The 16,982-nt window shown below is 29.8% G+C and overlaps 2 protein-coding genes and 2 long non-coding RNA genes across 8 annotated transcripts; 2 read left to right on the plus strand and 2 right to left on the minus strand.

Annotated features, from left to right (window-relative positions):
* Window positions 1-20: 20 nt before the first annotated feature.
* LOC113798151 (uncharacterized) lies at window positions 21-10,547 on the minus strand. Of its 4 annotated transcripts, none has more exons than XM_075822681.1 (5): window positions 10,414-10,547; window positions 1,235-5,088; window positions 905-1,119; window positions 584-796; window positions 21-507 (listed from the first exon to the last, which is right to left on the minus strand). In XM_075822681.1, the coding sequence occupies exons 2-5, from the start codon at window positions 4,981-4,983 to the stop codon at window positions 77-79; spliced, it is 4,608 nt and encodes a 1,535-aa protein (XP_075678796.1). In that variant the 5' UTR covers window positions 4,984-5,088; window positions 10,414-10,547; the 3' UTR covers window positions 21-76. The 4 variants fall into 4 exon arrangements, with proteins under 4 accessions (XP_075678796.1, XP_075678798.1, XP_075678799.1 ...); XM_075822683.1 differs by lacking the exon at window positions 10,414-10,547 and adding an exon at window positions 7,102-7,355; XM_075822684.1 differs by lacking the exon at window positions 10,414-10,547 and adding an exon at window positions 5,243-5,297.
* Window positions 7,433-10,332, plus strand: LOC142645712 (uncharacterized). Its single transcript, XR_012846779.1, has 3 exons — window positions 7,433-8,391; window positions 8,602-9,119; window positions 9,208-10,332. It is a non-coding gene; the product is annotated as an uncharacterized LOC142645712 (long non-coding RNA).
* Window positions 10,548-10,878: 331 nt separating the features above from the next.
* On the plus strand, window positions 10,879-13,017 carry LOC142645711 (uncharacterized). 2 transcript variants are annotated; one of them, XR_012846778.1, is made up of 4 exons: window positions 10,879-11,015; window positions 11,077-11,557; window positions 11,626-11,799; window positions 12,601-13,017. It is a non-coding gene; the product is annotated as an uncharacterized LOC142645711 (long non-coding RNA). The 2 variants fall into 2 exon arrangements; XR_012846777.1 differs by lacking the exon at window positions 12,601-13,017 and having other exon boundaries at window positions 11,626-12,588.
* On the minus strand, window positions 12,971-16,961 carry LOC113798127 (triokinase/FMN cyclase-like). Its single transcript, XM_027348608.2, has 6 exons — window positions 16,653-16,961; window positions 15,528-16,582; window positions 15,353-15,467; window positions 15,004-15,264; window positions 13,883-13,993; window positions 12,971-13,241 (listed from the first exon to the last, which is right to left on the minus strand). The coding sequence occupies exons 1-6, from the start codon at window positions 16,825-16,827 to the stop codon at window positions 13,081-13,083; spliced, it is 1,878 nt and encodes a 625-aa protein (XP_027204409.2). The 5' UTR covers window positions 16,828-16,961; the 3' UTR covers window positions 12,971-13,080.
* Between the last annotated feature and the right edge of the window lie 21 nt (window positions 16,962-16,982).

Here is a 16,982-nt window from a genome sequence, read left to right on the forward strand (position 1 = left end):
TATTCAATCAAAATCAATAACAAGATTTCTCTTTTATGGAATTCAACAACAAAAAAGAAAAGAGGAAAAAATACAATTAATTTACAATGGCAGCTAGTTGATAGTTACAGGAAAAAAGGCGAAAAATCAACACAATCGATATTTGTACAAACATGACATATCGATCATCTGACGACGATGATGATGATGATAATGATGGCCAAGCTATACTAACATCTTGTTGACATTGTTGTTGTTGTTGACATATATCTTCATCGCGTAAATCAATGATCGATACATAAGACTGTTTTAGTGATGTTGTGGTAATATTCGAGGTTGAGCTATATTGTTGAGCATTATTATAGCATAAAGGTCGTGCACATTGACTTAATGATAATTTCGATTTAGCATGAATAGCAGCTTCAACATTAATACTTTTCATTTCGGTAAATACTTCACGCATCCATTGACTTAACCAAAGTAGATTACAATCACAAACAAGTGGATTATCTTCTAAAATAATACCACCTATAATAATCATCATCGTGAGAAAATATAAATGGATAAAAATGAATTTTCGATAAACTCTAAATCACCTTGTTACCTAATAATTGTCTTGATTGCCATGTTTTCCATGAATGATGATAATTATCTAGATTGGTAAAAAATACTGATGGACTAACAGTATGTAAAAGATTTCCTCTTAAATCGATTGTTATATAACGAATATCGGCCAAATATCGTAACAATGAATCGGGTAAATGTTTAACACTTGTATTGGTTATACGTACAATCAGATCGTTAGCATTATTCAATCCTATCACACATCACACATCAGATAAGGAAAAAAAATTTTGACATGTTATTTTCCACCTTCAACAACAACAACAACAACAAAATAATTTCCGTTCGTCAATATACTTACCTTGAAATGCATCCGGTATTATGACAGCTAAATTACGACCAGTTATAATCAATTCACGTAATTTACCACCAAATGCCCATTGTATTTGATGTGATAGAATTTGTTCACGAACATCAACAACAATTGTTTGTAATGAATCACATTTGGTTAGAATATCTTGTAAACGAAATGAACGTATTTGTGGATATGTGCTTATTTTCAATGATAACATTTGACTATTTCAATTCAATGAAGAAGGAAAAAAAATTGAAAAAAAATGGAAAATTTCAATTTCCGGAAACATTTATACGAAACAAACAATGGGAAATATTCCGGAAAATACAAACATACCTTTGATAGATAAATATTCTTGAATCAATATATTGTAAATTTAATTCTTGTATATCTAAATATCTTAAATATTTTAAACCAGCAAAACTTAATGAATCAAGTATATCAATAGGATTATTACGTAATGAAAGCCATTGTAATCTTGTTACATATTTCCAAATATGTTTCGGTACTTCACGCAGTTGATTCGTAGCCAGATTTAAATGACGTACATTACGACTACGTGATAATAAACGTAATGATATTTGTAAAATATTATTATTACTTAAATCTAATGTATGTAAATATGGTAGATTTAATGAATCACCAATATTTAATGATTCATTCGATTTATCGTTGCTGATTACATTACTTAATCTTAATATTGATAATGATGAATGATCATTATTTAACCATTCGAATGTTTTTCCTTGTTTACCACCAATATTCAATGGATTATTATCTAAATCTAATCGTTTTAGATGGCTTATTAAACGTTGAATCAATGATGGTGAATCATTATCATTACCAAACAAATAAATTTGATTATTTGTTAATAATAATTCATTAAGATTGTCACAGAAAATAATACGTTTAGGTATGGTACGTAGTAGATTATTTGATAGATCAAGATATTTGAGCGTTTTTCCGATACCAAAACAATGATCAATCGGTGATTGACCTTTACCATCATCATGATCATGACCTTTACCATCATCATTATCACTATCATCATCAAGCGTTAGTTTATTATTAGCAATATTTAATGTAACAATTGATGTTTCGGACCATAAATTGACCGGTATCCATTCAATTTGATTATGATTCAAATATAATGATTTTAGTTGTGAACAACGTTTAAATAGACGATAAAAACGAGATAAATCTTTGATTTGATTATTTTGTAAGCTTAATGTTTGTATGACAAACGAACTATTGTCGTTATCTGATGTTTGATTGTCATCATCATCATCAAAGGCAAGCTTTATATCGACAATATAATTATGATTGAGCGATAGTGATTGTAATTGACTACAATAACCTAAACTAAATAATTGTAATGGTATTCGTTGAATTAAGTTATGATTAACTAACAATGATAAAGTTTTTGGACAAAATTGTTGAAAAAATTTTCGATTCAATTCGTTGATTTGATTGGATGATAAATCAAGAACACGTACGGCCAATGTTTGTTGATGTTTTCGTTGTTTGTCGCGTTGATTACGACGACGAACAATGTTTACCCAATTTTTATTTGTTTTTGTGGTTGTTGGGAATGAATTTTGACAATTTCCCAAAGTTTTTATTTGATTATTCGATACATTCAAATAGATGGCAAATTGGCCATCATTAGCGTTGTTGTCGTCGTCGTCGTCGATGGTGGTGAATGTTGAAGAAGCTTCGGGCTTTAACCGTCGACGAATATAAACAAATGGATCGATTGATAAACATTCAATTCGATTATTATCCAACAATAATGTTAATGAATTACTTTCATTTGAAATATTTATAAATGTTCCCGGTTCTAAATGATTAATTTGATTTCGAGATAAAACTAATGATTGTAAACGTGGTAGTTCATTGAATGAACCAAAATCCAAATATTCAATTCGATTAAAATAAAGTGTTAAACTTTCTAAACGTGGTAATCGGGCAAATGAATTTATTGAAATTTTCATCAAATGATTATAACTAATAATTATTGATTGTAAATCAATTAATTGACTAAGTTGATTTGTTTGGATTGTATCAATCAAATTATTTTGTAAATCAAGATGTTTAATTCCAGGAAATATATCAATCATTTCACTTGGGATCGAACGTAATTGATTAAAATCAAATTGTAACCATTTTATATGAGAAAATTTATTTATCATTTGATTGCTTTGATTACCAATGTTTTCGTATGACCAATCAACCGAAGCCAATGAACTAAGATCCAATAATTGTAATCGATTAAGATAATGTGCTAATTGAACCGGTTGAATACGTAACAAACGATTACCACCAAGACGTAATTCATTCAAATGTTTACATGAATGAAATGCATCAACGGATAAATATTCCAGATTATTTTTCGATAATGTTAATGATTTTAATCGCTGGCTACACCAACCACTAAGATCATCTTTATCCAACCGGCTGATTGCATTATCATGCAGATTTAGTTTGATTAAATTTCGTAAAGTATTGAATGCAGCAGTTGGTATGCGTTCGATTAGATTCTGTGAAAGATCAATCAATTCCAATGTACGACTAGATTGGCCAAATATATTTGCTGAATCGAATGTTTGAATACGGTTATTTTTCATTAGAAGTTGCTGTAATCCAGTCAATGAACGAAATGCTCGGGGATATTTATCAATTAAATTATAATTAACATTTAATATTTTTAATGAATGACCAATTGGTCCATCAAATATTGATGGATTTGATAGTCCAGAACTTGATAGACGATTATTTGATATTGAAAGTTTTTTCAATCGTATTGAACGAAATAAATTCGTCGAATCCAATGATTTAATGAAATTGAAATCCAAATAAAGTTGTTCGATTTGTAATCCTTCTTCATCATCATCATTGAAAATATCGTCCGATTCATTTAAGCTATTGTTGTTTGTTCTGTCATCAACATTGTTGTTGTTGTTGTCGGTCCAGCTGGCCGGTTTCACTGAATCTGTAAATCTAGTTTCATTTTGATTTCGTTTCAATTTGATCCGATTTACTGATGATGATTGAAAATTAACAAAAAGATTATCGGGTATTTGATCAATCAGATTATGACTAAGATCGATTAATTGAATTCGACGAACCATTAATTTAAATGGTGATAGATGATTGATTAGATTGCCTTGTAATTGTAGAATTTCTAATCTTGATAAAGATTCAATTGAATTGAATGGAATTTTCCTTAATAAACAATTTGATATTGATAATGATCGAAGTGTCGAGGGAAAAGGACTGCCTTCAACACGTTCAATCATATTTGAATCAAAATTTATTTGTTCAAGTGATGGCATTCCAGAAAATGAACCATCATCAATAATAAACAAACGATTTTCATTGAGCAATAATGTACGTAAATGCTTTAAACGATATAAAAATCGATTTTGTTTAATTATTTCAATTTGATTACCTTGTAATGATAACCATTGTAGATTTTCTAATGGTTCTAATGCATCGACAGGTATATCAATTAAATGGCCATAAGATAAATCTAATGTTGTTAATGTACGTGATATTGCTAGATTACGAAATAAATTCGAATCGATCCATGAAATTCTTGTATTAGTTATTGATAATGATGTTAATGTAATTAAATGTATGAATGAATTACGATCATTAAGATGGGTTAATTGTCGGGCACCATGAATTCGTACCCGATATAAATGTCTATGATGATGATCAAATGAATTTATCATCGATTCATTCGTCGTCGTAGTCATCATACGACTTAAATCGGGTAATGAATCAAATGGTACATTAATACATGTCACGTCCATATATTGTGCTTGATAATTTTGACATAAACACATTGGATTTAAATCACAGTAAATTTGTCGTCGATAATGATAATTTCGTCCATTTCCATGATTACCATCACCATCATTTGAAACAATATTAACAATATTTTCATCAACTGATTCTGATGGTGATGGTAATTCTAGTGATTCAATAACCAATAACAAAATAAATGTGACAATTATCATCATCCATATACGATAACAATAATAATAATGGCCAATGATTGACAGTTGTAATAAAGCCATTTTTTGTTTTGTTCATTTAATTCAGTGTTACCAGCTGGTTAGTTTGCTGCATAGCTGAATTGATTGGAGAAAATTCGGATTCTCGATGAACAGCGACGAACAAATCTATTTGGATCGAAGAAAGAGAAAAGAAAATTAAATCAAATCAATCGGAATTGAAACATTTTTGTTTGTTTACAATCACAGTTGATGTTATTCACATCATCAAAAATAATAATGTTTTTCCATTTGATATCAACAGAATTTCGATCCAATGAACCTGAATAACCCGAGCAAAAGCAAAATCCGATTTTCATTTGTAATTTAACTTTATTTTTATTGAAAAACGTGCTAAATGTTTTGTTTTGCAGTTTGTCCGTTTAGAAAAAAAACAACAAACCAATTGTGTAGTAATAGTCCATATAAATGGCTTAATAAAAATGGATCAACAACTATTTCAATCCATGTGTGTGTGTATGATCCATAACATCCCACGCTCTGTGTATTTTGTGAGTTTCGAAGGATTATTTTTCAATGAAAAAAAAAGTTTCAAAAAATATTTTTTCGTTTGTGTGACATTTGGTGCGATGCGATTAACAACCAACCAACCAACGAAAAACGAAATGGACAAACAAACAACCCGAATAAAACACAACAGCCGGCAATAATAATATTTGGAATTTTGTAGTTTTGTTTTTCCGATGTTGTGTTTTCTGTGTGTTTCAATTTGTATACAGATCGATTCCAAGCTCAAAGAGAGAGAGAAAAAAAAAGGACAAATGTTAAACCAATTCTGGCTAAATTTAGCTTTGGATTTTTCATTTGGCGAAATGAATGAAAATTGGCATTTTGCAAATGATGATGATGTTATTGAGAAATATTGTATCAGCTGTGTTGATGATCTGATCTTTTTTTTTAATTTTTTTCAAGAAAAAAATATGTCGCATTTTGTCGCAACAATAACGAAGATAATGGTCATCATCATTGAAATTAAGTATATTTTTTTTTGTTAAACTTTTTTTAATTTCGACCATCATTATCCATTAACACTATCTTTCTTATTGTTTGATTGATTTCAGCAAAAATGGCCAAAACAAAACAAAATTCAATGAGAATGGATATGAAAGGATTGAATTTCATTATCATCATCATCAATTTTTAATGGGAAAAACTCCCAGATAGATCGAATGAAAGAAAAAAAATTCGGAAACATTATTCCAAGGATCAATGTTGATTGATGAGCCAAATGATCATCATTGTGATGAAAAAATAATGATGATTGAAATTGAAATTGAAAATTCCTAACACACGATACGTGTGTCGGGTATATCGGGGTCCATCCGATACATCATTCGATTGTAATCAATAATTGTTCAATGATGATGATGATGATGATAATTGTCATCCTGTCCATTTCCATTTTCATTTCATTTATCACTTTATTTATCACTTTGTATGTGATTTCAATTTCCTTTCAATTTTATTAAGAGAGAGAGAAAGAAAATGGAAATTCGCAATGTGTTGTTGTTGTTGTTGTTCATCATTATCATCATTATCATCATCATCATTGTTCTTAGATTTACTGGGGAACAAAAAAAAAGAGAAAATAAAAATAAATTGGTTGTACCCAAAAATATATACCATACCATACCATTTGATGATGAATTTGATGAATCGAATAATAGGGGTATTTCTGTGAACAAAAATGTTGTTTTCATTTTCCCGAGACCCAAGAACCTCAAAAGAATGAAAGAAGGAAAATAAATATTTATTCGTGAAACGATACAATCTATGAATACTAATTTGTTCATTTTTTTCTCGTTTTTCGTTTTGTTTTTGTTCACTTCTTGTCTTCTGGTCACGTATTGTACGTGTGTGTGTATGTGACAGGCATCAATATAAATTTATTTCTATTCTTTTCATATATATAGAAAAAGAATGAAAAACAAACAGGGTTGACTGGTTCGGGTTCTGTTTGGTTGGTCGGTAAATAAAAACAAAAAGCTTCTGATCACCAAAAATGAATGGGGTTTTTTTCTGCTGTTGGTTGCTGGTTGAAGATAGGAAAAAATTCAACTTTCGGTTTTTGTTTGGTTATATGGTGTTTTTGTTTTTTGGAAATTGGAAACTTTTACTTACTTTTTTTTTGGTGAACCAGAATGATACAAGTAAGTAATACTTCTTAGATAGTATCACTTCAGAAAATTGTTTCACATTTCAATTTTTTTTCGAATTGTGAAATTCGAATCTTTCTGTTGTTGGAACAATATTTGCACACAACAGGGTCGAATTAAGTGAAAATAGCAACAACAAAAATAATAGCCATTTTTTTCGTTAATTTATATCGATATCGACGACCATTTCCGACGACGATGATGATGATGATGACCGAACAAGTTTGCAATGTTCACATTTTTTTTAATAAATAAAAATTAATAATAACGATAAAAACGATAATCCGAACGGACGGACGGAAAACAGAAAACAAAAAGCAAAAAACGAAAAAAAACCGGACAGACACTATTTAGACTCTATTAGGTTTCGGTTGTTGTTTTAGTTTCGAATGTTTTTTTTTCATTTTTACGGAAAAAAAAACGTTCGATCTTTTTTTTTCAATCTTTTGTTTTTTTTGCTTCGTTTTCGTTCAAATTCATATGCGAATCATATCCGATCTTTTCTTTTTTTTTTTGTTTTCTTTTTCGTTTTTTCCACTATTATCCGATATTAAATAATATTTGACATTATCGTTATTGATGACGATCACCCATTGTGGACAAAATGAAATAAAAGGGGGATGGTGGTGGTGGTGGTGGTGGATGATCGGTAAAACAGAAAACAGAGAAAAAAGTGAGGCGCCTCTCATCTATAGATATATTGATCGTTTTGCAACCAAAAACAAAAAGATTATAAACCAACCAACAAAAATGACAAGATGCTAAATGCCTGAATAAAGAAAGAAAGAAAAAAGAGATGGCCAGCCATCAAGTCAAATCGTCAAATGTGTTTGTGTTTGATCAAAAAGAATTAAGCCAAGCCAGCCCCGAAAAACAAACACAATCGAATAATAATGAATAACCACCATCACTATCGCCAAAACAAAATAGAAAAAAAAGGGTTATAACAAAGTAAAACTAACTAACTAACTATACAAGAAAGAACCAGCCGGTGTTCACATCCCAAATGTTCATCATCCCTCCTCATCATCATCATCATCATCCGATGATCGATTTATCCATAGACCTCAATGTTAAACAAAACAACGAAAAAAGATAGAATTTTTATAATTGAAAAAAAACTTTACACCATAATCATCATCATCGGATGTCATTAGTGAATTTGGTAGTGGAAAAAATGAAAAATTCACAAGATGCCAAGTTGACAAAAATAGAAAAAAAAATTTCGACTCAGCATCAGCAATATGCGTTGTATGTATGTATTTATTTGTTTTTGGCCATATTTTCTTTTCTTTATTTAATATTTCGCTAACTTTACGTAATTTTTTTTTCTTTTTTTTTGGAATTTTTTGATTAATGACATCCACTGATATATATGGCGCATATGGGCATATTGGTTTCCTATTTTTTTTTTTTGTTCTGTTCGGTTCGGTTACCGGCCACTATATACACATTTATGTGACAGCCAATGTTTATTTTGACTTTTAATTTTTTTTTGTGTGAAAACATTCGAAAATGTTAAATGGACCCATGTCAAAGATTAGCATCTTGAAAAGCCTGATGATAATATTGATGAACAATGGTCAAATTTGAATGAATCAAAAACAAAAAACCGAAAAAAGAATCGATAAAGATATTATCATTTGGCACTATTCATTCATTCGATTTTTTTCTCGATCAAAATAACAATGGACAAAAAACGGGTGGCCATCATCAAGCAAGCGACCGACCAATCAAAAAAAAAAAACAAACAGAAAAAAGGCAAAGATCATATCGAATATCGATATTCAAAAAAAAGAAGAACAAAGAAAGGAAAAGAATCGATTACATTCATTTTCATCATCGATTTCATTATGTGAAAAATATTGTGAAGTGAAACAGCATGACGATGGTCACGGTGAAACGAAAAAAAAAAATGATGATGATAAAAATCACATTGTATACATTGTATATAAATAAATATACAATACGATTACATAATGGGTAACTATTATTATTTGTTGAATAGAATCTAATATCTTTTGTTGTTGTTGATAATAATAATAATAATAATAATGTATTAATTCCCTAGATTAAGATGAAAGCGAAAGAGAGAGAGAGGTGTCAAAGATTCAAAATGAAACTATTAGTCTTTTTTTTTGCCCCCACCATCGCCACCACCAACAATATTATACTTATTATTGATCCATGATGGGTAGTGGATGGATGGATGAATGAATGGACCACTCGAAACAAATATATTGGGGGTTGAGTGGGGGGTGGGGGATGAAGATAAAACCATTATTATATAATAGAATTTTTGGGCTATATGAATTAGAATAACCTATCAGCCACCTCCACCACCACCATCACCCCCCAAAAAAAAATATATGAAAATGTTCATGTTATTGATGTTTACTTCTAGATATAAATATCAAGAAATGTTCCAGATAGAAAAGAAAGAGATGCTAACCAGAACCGTAAACAAGAATTAAACTGAATGTAAATACGCTTAGCTAAACATTTATAAACAGCAAGATTGTTTTCTTGATCATCATCATCGTCATCTTATTTTATCATCAACAACAAATCTAATGATATGAATAATGGAATTGAACAGCAGAGAGAGAATGAAACGAAGAAAAAAACTCAAACACATTTCATTGTGTGTGTCAAATGAAAATGTATTTAGAAAATTGTACGAAAAAGAAGAAGAAAATCTCTGTTTGTTTTCAAAAAAAAAGAACGAACGAAATGAATGAAAATCCGATAAAATATATCACAAAAAAAGAAGAGATAAAGTATTCGCTGTATGTTTGATGAATTTGATAGATCCACCACCACTTACACTAACAGTGAATTACCTCATCAATATGAAAATTTTACAAAAAAAAGAGCGGGAAAGAAAAAAAGATTTAAATATTCAAAAAAAAGTAGAAATTGACAGGACACCATTATTCGATAATGCATGAATGATAAAATGGATTGTTTCCTTTTCTTTCTTCAATCCATCCATCCATCTATCTTTTTTATTCCCGGCAATCATTTATTCGATAGTCGAAAAAAAATCGAATCGAATCTTTGCAACAACAACAACAACAAAAAACAATCATCACGAATCGATGGATAAAATAATCCTTGAAATTTATTCATTTCATTTCATTTGAATCATCATCATTATCATCATTGGATTAAAGTTGTCGAATTGTGATCGAAATCTGTCTGAAATTTTTTTTTCCTTTTTTTCAAATGTTATTATGATAATAATCTTGGTGTTGTAATCACCGAAAAAAAATACCTTTTTTTTATTTCGAGCAGAGGTTGTTTGGCCAAAGAAGATCCAGAAACAAATGTTTACATCATTTTTTTGGAATGGACAACCAGATTTCGTTTTTTTTCGTTTCGGAAAATTGATGAATTGAGTTGTCAACAACGAGCAATAACAACATTTGTTGACAAAATGTTTATTTGGTTGTTCCGTTGTTTGTCGTTGACATTTTGAACTTGATGAATGATGATTATTTAATGATGATTTTTGTAAATTGATTTTATTTTTGGGAAGTTAATTTTCTTCTCGTTTCACACACACAAAACACAAAGTGAAAATTTATTTTTAAAACGAAAAGAAAAAAATCATAAATCAAAAAAAATTTTAAAGAATTTTTGAAAACGTTCGAAACACCGGGTACGCACAAATCGAAATAGCCGAACACTATTTCGACAGAATATTTTGTGAAAGAATTCGAATCACAAGCTCGATAATGTTCGAATCGAAACAAATTGAAATGAAAATTCTGTCGATGATGATGATCGATTCTGTTTGTTTTTTTTTGTATTTAGAAAAAAAATATTGAATATTCTGTGTGTGTGACAAACAACCACCACTCATCAAAGATTCAAGTAAGCAAAAATTCTTATTATTCTTGTTGTTGTATTAAATGTGGGCTGGTATTTTCATCAGTTATCGATGATGATGAAGAAGACCAGACGCGCCAAAATTTTTTTCTTTTCTTTCTTTTTTAGTTTTCATTTCATTTTCAAACTCATACACCACACTCTCAGAATGAATGAATGAATGAATTTTTGAACCAAACCAAACCAACCAACCACGAGCACATCACACATCACATTATAATCAAAATGAATCGAAACTGCGCGCCGCATCATCATCGAGAATAAAGACCAAAAAAGAAGGGAAAAAAAACATTCAGCTAGTTAGTTAGCTTGATTTGGCTTTGCTTTTGCTGACAAATGCTGCTGCTGTTGCTGTCGTTGGTTTGAACGACAAATAACGATGAATGAAATGAATTGAATGAAAAAAAAAAAATGATAAACTGATTCGGCCAACTACAAACACCCGAACCAAAAAACCCATTGAATTGTGAATTGTAAATTGTGAACAACAACAACAACAAGAAGAAAAGATATTCAAGTGTGAATAAGTAAGATTTCGTTTTTTCAAGTACTTTTTTTTCACTCATTTGTTACCTTTATTTCCTTTTTCATTTAGATATTCAGTTGTTGTTGTTGGTGACCAGAAATTTATTTACTTCGAATTGAATTTAAATTGATTGTATGAATTCGGTTGGTTGGTTGGTTGGTTTGGCTGGCTTGAATGGTCTGAAAATTGAATTTTTTTCTTTGAAGAAAAAGAAAATTTTCTAAACATTCATTCATAATCAAAGTAATCAATTTTACAGCTTTCAAGATTTTTTTTCTTTTTCGGACAAAAAAAAAAATGATGTGATTATCACTTTGGCGTTTTGCGTTTGACCACAGCTGCAATCGAATTATGGAAACTTTGATTCAGCCAAATATCATATTTTTTTCATAATTCGCTATTCACAAAAAAAAAATTTCTGCCGACTCAGGCAAATTCCTGGTCCAGGTTCTGTGTGGTTACATATTCAAAACGAACGAACGAAAAATGGAAAATGAATTTCCAAACCGAAGAACGAAAAAAAAAATTCCGAAATTCGGGAATTCTGAAATTCTTTAGTGGTTATGGCACACACACACAGGCTGATTGAGAGGTGATCGAAAGGTTTTTTCTCTCTGTTTTTTTTTTTGACTGAATTTTCTGCTATATAAACGGATGATGATGATGATTAAGTTAATCAATCACACATCACATCGTTATTCGGCAAACAAATTGCAAATTGACATTCAAAAAAAAAAAATCCAACCAACAATGTCTAAATAGACTTGTCAATTGATGTTTTTTCGGGAATGAAACGGGAAAAGGAAAGTCAAAATAGTCGATTTTTTTTGATGCTAAAATAGAATTTTGTTGTTGTTATGGTTGTTGAAATAGTTGTCAGAATTTTGTTTCGTTTTTTTTTCAATTATAAGATTACTGTGATTTTGGAGTTTCATTTTCATTCATCTTTTTTTTTGTAGTTTCGTTTTTCTGCTTTTCTTCGGTTCATTTCCATTACACTTGATTTGACTTGCTAATTTTTTTTTCATTTTATTTCCACTATAGTTTTCCCATTGTTTTCTTCTTTTTCGTTTTTTTCCACTGGTTCATCAGCAAACAATCAAGCAAAACATCATCTTTTCCCTGGTTCGATAATAAAATTCGACACTTACCGTTAATTAATTATCTTTTTTTTTGTTGTTGGCGTGATGATGATGATGATGCTGAAACGCCTTTGTTACGCATCCATCCATCCACCCACATACCACACAATGAACGTAATTTTGGAATTCCCAAATGTAATGAACGAACGATGATAAATTTATTCACATCTCTTTATTGACGAATTGAATGAAAAACAAAACAAAACAAAAAAATGTCAAATTGATTAACATCATTGAATGAATTGAAGACAAACACACAAAGACAGACAGAATTTTTCGATATAAAAATTATTCAATTTTATTATTTAATGGGTAAGAATTTTGCTAGTCAAAACAATTCATTTTTTGTTTTCTAATATTATCAGTTTTTCCATGGCTATTTTCATCCGATAACTTTGTTGCTGTTATTATTGGCCAATGTATCGACAATTGCTTGTAACCAAATAGCAACGGCTATTGCACCGGCATCCGGATTTTTTAACCAATGTTTTTCATTAACATATGATGCACGGCCAACATTTGCACGCATTGTTATTGTTGATTCTGGAAATAAAAGAAAAGAAAAAACAAAACGAAGAAAAAATCAATAAGAAGAAAAATAAATATTGGTTATTGGTGGTTGTCGACAGCTCCACAAACTGAATTTCAAAATCGTCCAAAATCGTAAATCATAACGAAAATTGAATTGAATGTTTGGGTAATTTATCATGAATGATTGAGTGTTGTTCAACTGCCACATACACACTGATATTTTATTGATACATCAAAATTATTCCTATTGCAGAGCAGAGCAGCTGGTTATTTATATAAAGCAAACAAAAAAAATTGATACAATTCATATCTTGGGTAAAGGTTTTCCTGGATTCTGCAAAATTTTCTTCTTTTTTTTAAGAATATAAAGAATCTGAATTCCCTGAATGCCATTTGACGATGATGATGATCATCATCATCCATTGTTTATCTCTCTGGAGAGAGATAAAAAAAGATCAAAAAAAAGGTCATCACATCATCAAACATTGAATATATTTTTGAAACATTCAAGATGTTCATTTTTCAACAACAATTGTTTCAAACGAATGATAAATATTATCATTTTCCGCGAAAAAAAGGCTAATTGAATTTTTTTCTATTATTGCATTTGAAAAGGAAAAAAGAACGAATGAAAAGAATATTTATAAACTTACTTGCTTGATGCCAAGTTGATTCGGATATAATTTTAGCTAAACGTTTATCATCCAAATCATCATTGATTGATAGACATTGTTTAAGGCCAATTATAATTCCATTGAGACCATCTAATTTGAAATGATGAAGAAGAAGAAGATAAGTAAGAAGAGAGTGACAAATGACAGTTAAAAAATTGACATTCATTTTTGATTTGATTTTGGACATTGTGACAATATTGACTCCTTCGCTGCCCAAAAATAATCGAATCGTTCATCATTCAAAAAGAATCGAATAAATAAGATTAACAAGAAGGAAGAAAAAAATATCTGGCTCATTATTATCATCATCTACCGAATAGCATCTCTCTCTCAATTCAACGAATCAACATATCAGTGTTGTTGTTGTTGAGATGCTATCGAATTTATTTAAAAAAAAAAATAAAAAAATAAATTGAAATTTGCATCAAATTTTATTCCCCGAAAAAAAAGTCGCGTGCATCATCAGGGTTAATGTTAGATAGAAAAAATGGCCAAGTTTGTATGACTGCGATTTGCATGACTGCCCTTTTTCACGAAAAAAAACTCAATCCTTTATGTTCAATGATTTTCATTCATTCATCAACGCTAACTGAATTTTTTCCTTTTCTTTTCTTTTTTTTTTCTAATAGTTAAATTGAGTCGAACGAACCGAAATGAATGAAAATTTGTCTAAAAAAACGAAATTTTCAAACTTTTTTTTTTCTAAAAAAAAATTGAGAGATCACATCCTCATCATCATCATCAAGGGAAACAAAATTAGTGAAAGAAGAATTACCCGAAAGAAGAAAAATCAGTGTACCCTCTTGCTTTTCCCCCCTTCTAATCATTTTTTTTCCTTTAGTTTTTTTCGTTTGGAATTAACGAAAACTTTCAGCCATTATCAAGTTATCTTCTCCAAAAACAAAAAAAAACGAAAAAAGAGAATTAAGAGATTCTTCAATCATTCAAATTTGAATTTTTTTCAAAACTTTGAAGAATCTAAACGACGATCATGATGATAAAACAATTAGGAGGCCTATTTTAACCCTATGAATTTATGAATTTTTGATTGATTTAAAAATTTTGATTTTTTTGAAAATTTTGATTTTTTGAATATTTACCAATCATTGATCGATCATTAATCCGGGCACCACCATAACAACTTAAACGTTCCATACAATATTCAATCAATTTTAACCAAAATTTTTCAATAATTTTTTTTCCCGACGGTTGTTTTTTTGAATCATCATTATTTGATTGAAAATAATGATTATATATAAAATTATGTGCAGCAGTAAATAGTAAACTATAGATTGCACCACTTGTACCACCAATTTGGCTATTGATCATTAATCGGGATAATCTACTAAATGTTGGCGTTACTTTTTTTGGTGGGGAGGGGTGTGTGGAAATAGTGTGAGTAAAACATCATTTAGTTTTAATGGCCATTGAGAAATTAACGAAACTTACCATCAATTGAATCACATTGATTCAATATTAATCGTGCAATCGATGATAATGTTGAACCACAATCCGAATCACCGACAGTTTTATCCAAATTATTTAGATATGTTTCTTGATTAATCTATGAAATGAAATCAATCGATCGAATGAATGAATCGTTAAAATCCAAAATTTTACTTACAATCGACTGGCATGCATTACGTAAACATTTAACGAAAATTTCTTTTGAACAAATATTCTGATATAATAATTGATCACATTGTTGTTGTTGCTGATCTTGTTGTTTTTCGATATCAATTTTTTGAATCTTTGAATCCGATTGATTGTAAATAAAATCTTTATTCACTGAATACAATGTTTGAATAGCATGATTTCGATCAAATTCATCCAAAATATCCAAAATATCATCATTATCAATAATGAATATTGTTATTGAAACACCTTTCATATTGAACGATGTAAATAAACTACCCGAATAAATACGTTTAATATTGATTGATTTTTGTAAAAGTTGTTCGATAACTTCGTTGGCAATAATATTCATTTCCATTGGTATCATTCCGCCTAAATTATTAATCAAAACAATAACTTTTCGTTGATAACGTTCAAGAATACCATCACGATCTAAATGACCAATTAATTCATTTAACATTAAACCGATTGTTTCAGTGGCTGACATTAAACGACAACGTCGAACACCAGATTCACCATGTACACCTAGGCCTAATTCCATTTGATCATTGGGTAAACGAAATGATGCACCTTGTCCAACAATATCGGCTGCACTCAAACTAACCGAAAATGTATAAATTAATCGACTAATTCGATTTAAATATGATAATATCTGTGAAAGTGTTTGACCACGTTCCGATAAAACACCAGCAATTCGATGTACAAATACAATGCCTGCTAATCCTCTACGTTTGATTTGAATATTATTCTTTTCACCACCAGCAACAGTGGTAAGAAATGGTGCCAAATCATCACCAAAAACAAATGCTTCAATATTTTTATATCCACGTAAACGTAGATATTCATTAGCAAGACCAAAATTCAATCTATCACCAGTATAATTTGCTGTTATGAATAAAATCGATGAATCTGGTTTGGTTATCTGTTCAACAAGACGCATAATGGCACCTGTCGATGGTGATGCAAAATAAGAACCCGATACAGCGGCTGTTAATTGTTTTGGACCAACAAAACCGGCAAACATTGGTTCATGACCAGCACCACCTATGAATGAATAATTTTTTTTTATTTCCGAAAATGAAAAACACAAGGTTTATGTTCGTGTAACACTTACCTCCACTAATCAATACAACACGACCTTTTAATTTGGCTATATCTTTACGAACAATACCATCAACATCGGATAAAATCTGTATATTTGGATTTGTACGTGCCATACCGGTTAAATGATGACGAATATTTAAATCCGTTGAATTTAATAGATATTTACATCCATTTGATTCAGTCATGATTAAAACACAGATTACCAGGTAAAACTTAGTGTAGTCAGAATTTCTCAAATCGAAAAAACAAATAAATTAAATTAAATTTTGTTTTAATTAAATTTATTCAACACAAATTTTTCTGAAATTAATTAAATTTCCAAATGCATTAATTTATACAA

The sequence above is a fragment of the Dermatophagoides pteronyssinus genome, unplaced genomic scaffold (genome assembly GCF_027571235.1).
Source record: "Dermatophagoides pteronyssinus isolate colony J.1.1.1.1 unplaced genomic scaffold, Derpt_VIB-CSIC_2022.12 sq0019, whole genome shotgun sequence".
Lineage (NCBI taxonomy): Eukaryota > Metazoa > Arthropoda > Arachnida > Sarcoptiformes > Pyroglyphidae > Dermatophagoides > Dermatophagoides pteronyssinus.